Source organism: Solea senegalensis, linkage group LG10 (genome assembly GCF_019176455.1).
Source record: "Solea senegalensis isolate Sse05_10M linkage group LG10, IFAPA_SoseM_1, whole genome shotgun sequence".
Lineage (NCBI taxonomy): Eukaryota > Metazoa > Chordata > Actinopteri > Pleuronectiformes > Soleidae > Solea > Solea senegalensis.
The window spans coordinates 11,305,166-11,315,218 of NC_058030.1; the positions used below are offsets into that span (position 1 = coordinate 11,305,166).

Below are 10,053 nucleotides of genomic sequence, written 5' to 3' on the forward strand. Positions count from 1 at the left end.
CTCCTCCGTCCCCTTCTTCTTCTTCTTCTTCTACTGTGTGGCTGTGGGTGGTGGACGCGACTTTCGGCTCTTCGGAGTCGCTTATGTCCGTGAGGTTGTGTCGCCCAGCAGCATGGCTCGTGTCCAAGCTTAAAAGTTTCAGCCCCGGCGCAAAATAGGACGCGCTACCGTCGCTGCCGTGTGTCCGTGTGTGTGTTTCAGCTCGGACAGGTCATGGCAGCAGCAGACGGTGTTGATATGACTGGTTGGTTGATCTGAGCGTGTGTCCTCCTCCTCCTCCTCCTCCTCCTGCTCTGCCTGCCACCACCAGCACACTCACAGTCATCTAAGTGCCAGCGGGGAAACAGCGCCATCCAACTGTTGGTGCGTGAAATTACATCGTCACAGAGGCGGCCAGTGCAGCCCCACAGCGGCTCCTACTGGAGGAAACGTGCCACTCCTACTACTTTAGACCCTGTTTTGGTGAGAAAGGGATTGATTGTTGAGACCATAGTTTCAGGTGACTACACATTTTCTTAATGACTGAACTGCAGAGGAAAATAAATTAAATATAATTTGTTGGTACTTTAAGAATGTTCATATTTTATAAAGCTGAAGAGATTCACCCTTCAAATTTCATAGCCTATAATTCCATTTACATTTTACCAGATAATGAGTTAATTGTTCTAATTAGACAGATTGCCCCACATGCAACTTATATTTCTTATTTTTAGTATTTGGCCGGAATTAACTTTATAACAAAGCTAAAGGTGTTAATTAGGTGGAATAACTCTTTACTTGTTACTTTTAGAAATGCAGTTAGAAACGGCAAACCCTTTTGATTTGATATCATTTTATATTCATTATTTATTTATATAATTTTCAATGTTTTTAGTTTATCTAACTGTATGTTTAAAATGGTCTTACTTACTTCACTTTCATATGTTGTACTGTATAATACAATAATTCACTACTAATAGATTACTGTAAACATTACAACACAATAAACCATTACTACATACTAAATAAATGTACAAGGAAATACTTGATCCTTTAGACAGATAGTAGCTAGTCTGTCCGACAGGTTGTTGTGTCAACACACTCGGTCAAGTGTTTATGTAATGTTTGTGTGCTGTACATGACAGCACACAAACATTACATAAACATACGTGACACAAAACAGATTCAGTGTGAAGTAGCATGTGTCTGTCCTGTTACCATGCAGTCAAAAAGATAACCTTGAGCTTAGCTTGTTTGTTTTATTCATTTATTAGGATTTGCTATTACTGTACTGACACCATGCCTGCATGTATCGTCTTCATTAGTAGTACACATAGTCATCTTGAAAAACTGTAAATTAAAAAGTTTGGGACTGTGTGAATATACATGTATTTGCAGTGCAATACCAGGCACCAAAGTGTATATCCAGTAAGATTAATACATAACAACCCTTGTCTTTACACTGTGAATGTGAAAACTCTCATTCACTGCCATGTTTCACTTCAAACATAACACTTATTTGGACCATATTAGTGAAATGATCCTCATTCCTCTGCACTCTACCTGAGCAGAACACTCTCCCCTCACATACTTTCAGTCCCTCGATCCAACTATCACCTCATCCTGTCTCACAAAACAATTTAAACATTCACTCTTCTCTGGGACACAGCCAGAATCCAAGTGTTAATGTTGGCGCTCTGAGAGGAAGGACGCAACAGCAGCAGCTCCGTGAGGAAGGCCGACCTCGAGATAACTGAGGAACAAACAAGTGAGAACAAAAATGGTGAAAACTAAAGTTTATCAAATGCTGGAAGCTATGAATGAAGGAATGGAGGCGATGAGAGCCGAGATGAGGGAGATGAGAGCCGAGAGGAGGACGATGATAGCTGAGCTGAGGGTGATAATAAGAGAGGAGATCAAGGAAAGCATAACCGAATTCATGGAGAAGTTGGAAGGGGTGACAGTGGAAGTCAAAAAGAGGGAGAATACTGTCAATACTTGTTATACTGCCAATACTTGTTATACTGTCAATACTTGTTTACTGTCAATACTTGTTATACTGTCAATACTTGTTATACTGTCAATTCTTGTTATACTGTCAATACTTGTTACACTGTCAATACTTGTTATAATTTCTTCCTAGAATCAATCGTGCAATATTGTCCTTGGATCTGTTCTAAGATTCCATTTTTCATTTTAATTTTAATTTTGTTTTTTTAGTCTGTACATTTTTAACTTGTTAAGTTATATATATATTTTTATTTCATTTTTTCGTGTGACCAGGGAGCTGTGCAAAGTAAGAATTTCATTGTGCAGTGTGACGTCTGTCTTAACTGAACATATGACAATAAACCTCTTGAATCTTGAATCTTGAAGTTGGAAGGGGTGACAGTTAGAAGTCAAAAAGCTCCAGGAGGAGAACGCAAAAAAAGACAAGCTGGTGCGGGAGCTGGGGAACAGAGTGGAGGAGATGGATCAGCAGAGAAGACTCAATGAGGCGATTGTGACTGGCCTCAGGATTAAGCGTCAGAGCTACGCAAGGGCGGCTGCGCCATCAGAAGACCGGTCGTTGCAGCCTGATGAATCACAAATCAAATCTGTGGAACAGCAGGTGGCTGAGTTCCTGACTGGCAGAGACATCAACGTGGACTTCAGCAATGTGGAAGTATGTCACCTCTTACCCCGAAGACAAGAGTCTGGAACACGAGCTGTCGTGCTGAGATTCACTAACAGAAGACATAAGACGGCACTGATGAAGCAGGACAGGAAGCTCAAAGGCTCGGACGTCTACATCAACGAGAATCTCACCAAAAAGAATGCTGACATCGCCAGAAAAGCACGTCAGCTGAAGAAAGGAGGCAAGATCCAACACACCTGGACGGCAAACTGCAGAATCTACATCTAAGGTATGGCTCACGAACACTCCATAACTACAGCCCAGCAAAGGTCAAGGGTCACTAAACAGACTAAAATGATGATGGAAATATCAGAGAGGATCGCTGAGCACGAAAATGTGGAGCTGACCAAAAATCAACATGGGAACCACACCTTAACAGACCCAAATGAAATAATTGACCCGGACAATCATCTATACCTAAACATGACTGAGAAATGCCAGTACTACACTGAGGACCAATTTAACAAATGCATTGAGATGGATGGGAAACTGTCTTTAATTCACTTCAATAGCAGGAGTCTATACACCAACTTCGACCATATTAAGGAATACCGACAACACTTCAAAAATGCTTTCAACATTATTGCGGTTTCGGAAACGTGGATTAATGAAGATATGTCTATATTAACAGAAGAAACAAAGGTGGAGGAGGAACGGCCCCGTTCATTGACAATAACACTGAGTATGAGATTGTACATAATATGTATGAAGCTGTTGAACATGTAATGGAATGTGTGACAATTGAAATCTGTGTGATGAAAGAAGTTTCTACAAAGAAACAGATGTAAATGGTGCTTATGATTCCTTTTTGCAAATATTTAAAACACTGTATAATAGACACTGTCCTGTAAAGAAAAGACACACAAATCAGAATAAGGAGGGGAAACCATGGTTAACAAAAACATTGATAAATGCCTGCAAGAAAAAAAACACCCTGTATAGACAATACATGAGATTAAGGACGGAACAGTCAGAAACGACATATAAACGATACACGAACAAACTAAATATAAATAATGATTGCAAGAAAGAATACTACAGTAATCTGCTAGTAGAAGCTAGTAGAGCTATACTAATAAACTATAGGACATTCTAAATGATGTGATCAGAAACAAAAACACAAAACCTAGCTATCCTCTATACTATACTCTATAAGGACAATAACACGGAAGAAGATAACAAGGACATCATAGCAGAAAGATTTAATGAATTCTTTGTCAACGTGGGGCCGAATCTGGCGAAGAACATTCCTGACTCACTCCTTCACTGGGACCACGTTGATAAGACAGAAACCCAAGCACAGTGTTTGTCACCCCAGTGAAGGACAGAGAGATTAGACACCTGGTCAACAAATGCGTAGCAAAAACATCCACCGATACGTGAAAGGAATGGAGAAGCAAAGCGAGGCGAATCCTATACATGAGATGGATGACAAAAAAATGATGAATTGACCTCTATTGATTGGACCATCTTGTGACTTTTGGGCAACAAGTCGAGACTGTCACTCACGACACATGTACAGACACACATGGAGTCTGATTTGACTGTCTGGAGCAAGATTACATGTCTGAGTGCTACCTGATGCTGAAACATGTTTTGTCAAATGTCATAAGAAAAGAATAATTATGTATTGTATGATGATAATGGGGGCGGGACTAGATCCCACTTTCCCTTTCGGTTATGTGTATTGTGTGAACTGCACTGATGTGTGATATAAATAAATAAAGTGGGTGGAAACTAAAGCAAATAAAAGGCTTCAGTCTTTCCAGCATAACTTTTTACACGTAAGCATAAAGACAGTGGCCTTACTGAGGTGCACATTTCAGCCGCACCTGCAGATGAGACATTTCTGGGCAGTGGTTTGGGATGTCACTTTTCTTTTTATTGGCAGAAATGTCAACATTTTTTTTTTCTATTTCTTCCATCTTAGTGCATATTCAAAGAATTACCTGTAGGGGAAATAAATAACCAGACCATCATGGACCCATGATACCATGAGACAAAAAGTAAATCTTAAAATTGAAATGCTCTAAATGCATAAGATGCATAAAATGTCCCCACACTGCCCCAGATGTACAACAGAAGAAGGAGCATACTGTCATTTTAAACTCCTGTTTTTATTTAGTAAAACAATAAACCCAATTTGCATAAAAATAAAAAACGTTGGATTAACAGATCATATTTTCCTAAAACATGTTCTTCCTCTCTTTTCTCTGAATTACAAGATATTTTTAACCAAATAATGTACATTTTTTGTTGTTTACTCTTGAGACAGCCACTGTTTTCCCATTTTGAGGGTTTGTTTGTTTGTTTGTTTGTTTGTTTGTTTGTTTGAGGTTGCAGGCCTTTATGCTTTATAATGCTTCTTTCAGTCTGAAAATTATGTTATTGCTCTTTGTATGTTGTTTGTTTTCTGTTCATGTGATTTGCACACAGGATCCACATTATGACGTCATCTCACTGACTTTAATTGCGACACAATGACAGAAGAATGGAGTGTTTAAAGGAGCATGACGTGATTATCAGCTCAAATTGAACGGACAGCACCTTTCCTGTCCTTTCTCTGCAGCCTCTTATCAGATCGGCCAAGTCACTCCCTCCATATTCTGACAAGCGCTCAGTTGTCCTCTGAGCTCTCACCCCCACCTCTCACACACACACACACACACACATCTTACCTACTACCTCTCCTCTTCCTTGTCTCCCTCACAGTTAGTAAATCAGACCCAGAGCTAAAGATGGCCTTCATGTATGCATCCCTTCTGGCTCTGCTCACTGTGCTCCTTGCACTCTCCTGTGAGTCTGACGCAGAAGAATGTTGGATTTTACTTTTATTTTTCTTTAGTTGTGTTTTTCATGCACAGACGCTATGATCCTGTTCTAATTTTGTTTTTCTGTTCTCTGACCCAGTGACTCCAGAGGCCGACGCTGCAGCTGTGCCCAGCAGCACGGCCAGCGCTAAAGATCCACAAGGTGATGATGTGCATCAGCTGCAACTCTGTCTGCTGAACATCGATGACTTTATGTTGTGAGGTGAACCTCTTCCTCCTCCTCCTCCTCCTTCTTCTTCTGCTGCAGGTCCAACGAAGAAGATTTTCATGAAGGAGTCGGATGCCTCACACTTCTTCAGAAAACGCAGCAGGCGAGGCGCGAAGTCTCAGGATGAGATAAACGGTGAGTTCACCATGTGGTAAATCAACACAGTGTGTGTGTGTGTGGTTGTGTGTTGGTGTTTGCATTTCCTCATGTAAGAATTCACATTTTGAGATTCCTTTCCACACTGTTAGATCACAATGAACATCATGTTGTATTTGAATTGGTAATGGCATCAACTACAATTAATAAGTATACTTATTCATTTTATACTGGTTGCACTTTTTGGGGATTTGTCTTACACCAGTGCTTCTCAATCCTGGTCCTGGAGACCCACTGCCCTGCATGTTGTACATGTGTCCCTGCTCAAACACACCTCAGCTCATCACCAAGCTCTGCAAAAAGCATGGTAATGGCCCGTTTATTTAAAACATGCAGGCCAGTGGGTCCCCAGGACCAGGACTGAGAAATACTGTTTGGAATAAGTTTAGAAACTTCTGGTGTCAAGTCAAAGTTAAAGAGTTAAACACATGATTTATCTTCAGTTTTAGGAGTAAATTAAATGAGCTTTAGCTGAAGGAACAACAGGTTTAAATGTGTTTTTTCGATGACTGTGGAAGCCAGCAGCCATTTACTGTTTTCTGGACCAGAGACCTCCGACCTGTCTGTGTGGTCAGACAGTAAGCAGCTGTGGAGCTGCTGGAGGCTGCAGCAGGAGCCAAAGGGCTGTATGGAGCTGACACACACACACACACACACACACAAGTAATGACATGTCAATATTTTACTTAAAAGTTTTGTGGAATTTCACACACTGTACACTGTAATGTTTGACATTCTCCAATTGATTTAAAAGCTTTCTTATGTCCAGTTCTGCCACTGGAAAGGTGAGCACACACACACACACACACACACACACACACACACAGAGAGAGAGACTGCTGCTCTGGATTGAGGTTGTGTAACTGTGAGACTGTGTGCATGTAACAACAACACGACACTTCTGCACTGCAGGTAAAGGAGAAATAAAACAAACACAAAGTGGAGAACAGTGAGTGAAAGGACTGAGATGGACGAGTGAGTGGGTGAGTGTTTGGGAGCTGAATGTGGAATGTGCCGGCACACAGGCACAAAGAGGTCAGAGAGAAACCGAGAGAGAAAGTGAGACGGATAAATTGTGCTCACTCTCGACATGAAAACACAGAATGTCTCTTGCAGGCATATGAAATCTGCAGAGTGAAAATGTTTGATGTGTTTCATAAAAGTTTGAGTGGGTGTTGTAGGGAAAGTTTTTGACATTCAAATGTCGACATTAGACGACACATACAGTAAATGCTTTTGTTTGACTGAAGGGTTTGTGGAAGCAGGACAGTTCAGTTTCCCACACAGTCACTACAATCTTTCTGTATCTGGATTCATTCATCTTGTGCCACTTTATCCTCCACATGAGGGTCACAGGGGGCGCTGGTGCCAATCCCAGACATAGGGCGAAAGGTGGGGTACATCCTGGACAGGTTGTACCCCAGTTCATCACAGGGACACATAGAGACAAACAACTCACACCTACAGTCAATTTAGAATGTCCAGTTTGCCTAATCTCCTCATCTGAATGTTTGTTGGACTGTGGGAGGAAACTGAAGAACCTGGAGGCAAGACCACAAGTCAAAATGTTTCATTTGCTTAAATCCACAGAGAAATGGTGGCAAATAATAATCATTTTATAATTTAAATAATAATACTGTAGATTATTTCATTTGCACCTTACAATTGAAGGAAATAATAAACCAAATATTGTATATCTCCCCCTTCATACTCCTTTTAATCTAAAAATCTCTAATCCTGATTAGAGAAATGCAATTCATCTGTAAATATATATATATAAAAAAATGTCCTTTTAATTTACAATGAGGAGGCTTGAATTCTCAACATGAGCTCAAACTCATGTGCTGACTTGTTGTTGTTGGGAATCCTGGTGAAAGGTGAAATGTCATGACCTGACTGTGGAAAGGTTAGCATGGCTATCACAAACTCCCGTGCCACCTCAGCGAATGTCTCTTTCTAACGTTACTGCAGACGATCTTTCATTTACACTTCATACCAGGGAGTCACTTGCCCGCACACGACTGGTGACGACTTTGGACGCCTTCTTTGCGTGTCCAAAGGTCAAACTGATGTCCAACGTCCTCAGCCTTACTTCTCTGTATCTATATTTGTCTAAATTCTAATTGAAGCCAAAGCATTTATATTTAGCAGCATCTAAAGATCTAAAGATCTCCCCACACGTTCATGAAAGACTTATTGAAAGCTATAAATAGGCTTTCTGTCCACACTGGCACTGAAGATATTGTTTCCTAAAAATAATTCCTTTGTTTGAGACGTGCGACCAAAGCACTGTCTCTGTGTAAAATATATTCAGTAAAAGTAAATGAGTTAAATAAATCAAGTCTTTTTATACAAATGTCCCTCTCTTTGCACCTAAGAGTGAAGGTTTCAATAATCTGTTAAATATCTGAAAGAGATGAACAGTAGATACCTATTTTTTTATTTTTTATTTTTAAAAAGCATTTAATGTCATTGTGTTAGCATGTGCATTTTTCCTTTCTTTTGTTTTTTTTCTGCCAGTAGTTTCAGAAAGAAGCCGTACGACATTATAAAGTACAGGTTACATAAGGGATTCACTGTGTCCCAAAATGGAAGTGTGTATTTGAATTCATTCCTACTAAACACACTGCACTCAAACTGCGTAATTAATATCTTTCCAGTCGGTTACGAACGAGAGGAGCTGAGCCTGTGAATTAAATGTAAATTCTCTGTGTAAATGGACGTAGAGAATGCAAACCTGTCCTTTAACATTGCTTTCTACCCACACACGTCTTTGTGGATGGAGGAGAAAAGGCTGAGACATGAGTCACTTGTGTCTCCTCATCACTCGGGGATCCAGGTTGTGTGTGTGTGTGTGTGTGTGTGTCAGCCTTGGATACAATCACCTTGTGTGAATCACAGCCTCATCACAAATACCAGCCTCAAGTAGTTCACAAAAAGCATTGTCTCTTCAGACTCGGTGATTCAGGTCTGTGGTATGTTTTTAAAGGTTGCAGTTGTGTAATGTTCAACAGCCATAGTGTTGACTGAGTGTTTTTCTTCTAAGTGAGACTAGAATTGAAACTGTGGGTTTTTCTTTGTTGCTGCAGTTTATCTACAAACATTTCCCAGGATGGAAAGTCATTTTCTTCTTTCTTGAGAAACATATGGAGTCCTTGTCAATGTCAAAGATAAAACCCCTGAGTTGATGTTTACCTGTGTTAGGGGCATTCATGCTGAGGATTTGCAAAAGTTCATTGTTTACTGTGTGCTTCCAGCTGAGCAGAGGCTGGTTTTGGCCGCAGACGAACGGAAAAGAGAGTTTCACGAGGAGAAGAGGAACGAGTTTGAGAGCTACGCCGAGGAGGACCAGGACGGTATGTGAACTCCTCGTACCTGATGTAGATGAGAGGGATGAGGGTTTCCACTCATCTGCTGACACCTCCTTTCCTTTCAATCCTCCAGAACAAAATGAAAGGAGCAGAACGAGCACCGAGCAGTGGAGGGAATTTCACTACGATGGGATGGATCCTCCGCATGAGTATAACCGCCACTCCGTCTGAGTCTGAGAGACAGCGAGAGAGAGAATACATGTGACACGACTTCAAAGAAACATCTTGAGCTTCACGGCCAAGCTTTTCACCACAGTTGGCGGCAGTCGCTTAGTCAAGATATTAAGATGTTTTTAACTCATTTTTAACCCTTTTGTTGCTGATGCTGACTTTTCATCTTCATGACAGGCCAGACTGTTTATGATATAAAAAAACACTCTCTTCAAATTGACTAAAACCCTCTTTGTGGATAAGTACAGAAGTGGTAACGCCTTTATATATATATTTATATATATGTATAATTTGATGAAAATAAAATAGAGAGAGGCATGATGAACTTTACTCATAATCAGGTCAATAGAATTTATAGGTTAGAGACAATTTCGATTATATCTCATTTCATGTTTAATCTGCTGTTTATTTTTATCAACTGATTAAATATTTACTCTCTAACACCCGAAGTTTACAGAAGCAAAGAAAGTCAATTACAACAGTATTATTGTGTAGTGGAGTTAAAGCTGTCACGTCTGAAAAAGGTGGAACCGAGGATTCTTAACAATACATTTAAAGGGTTATTCACAGGTAAAGAAATGCACTGAAATGCAATGTTTTCATAAATCATGGATTTACTCATGTTTGAGATCAGTTTCAACCCATAAATGTCATCAGCAA

General features: G+C 40.2%; 1 protein-coding gene across 2 annotated transcripts; it reads left to right on the top strand.

Moving 5' to 3' along the window:
• The first annotated feature begins 5 nt into the window (after window positions 1-5).
• On the top strand, window positions 6-9,666 carry ucmab (upper zone of growth plate and cartilage matrix associated b). 2 transcript variants are annotated; one of them, XM_044035366.1, is made up of 6 exons: window positions 6-499; window positions 5,369-5,452; window positions 5,567-5,629; window positions 5,735-5,830; window positions 9,109-9,207; window positions 9,296-9,666. In XM_044035366.1, exons 2-6 carry the CDS (start codon window positions 5,395-5,397, stop codon window positions 9,391-9,393), a joined length of 414 nt encoding a protein of 137 aa, XP_043891301.1. In that variant the 5' UTR covers window positions 6-499; window positions 5,369-5,394; the 3' UTR covers window positions 9,394-9,666. The 2 variants fall into 2 exon arrangements, with proteins under 2 accessions (XP_043891301.1, XP_043891300.1); XM_044035365.1 differs by lacking the exon at window positions 6-499 and having other exon boundaries at window positions 5,313-5,452.
• Window positions 9,667-10,053: the final 387 nt, after the last annotated feature.

Bases quoted from the DNA above. Each gene is read 5' to 3' on its own strand.
- ucmab (XM_044035366.1), top strand. From the start codon at position 5,395: ATGGCCTTCATGTATGCATCCCTTCTGGCTCTGCTCACTGTGCTCCTT. The intron at 5,453-5,566 runs GTGAGTCTGACG...TCTCTGACCCAG, and splicing joins TGTGCTCCTTGCACTCTCCT to TGACTCCAGAGGCCGACGCT. The intron at 5,630-5,734 runs GTGATGATGTGC...CTTCTGCTGCAG, and splicing joins CAGCGCTAAAGATCCACAAG to GTCCAACGAAGAAGATTTTC.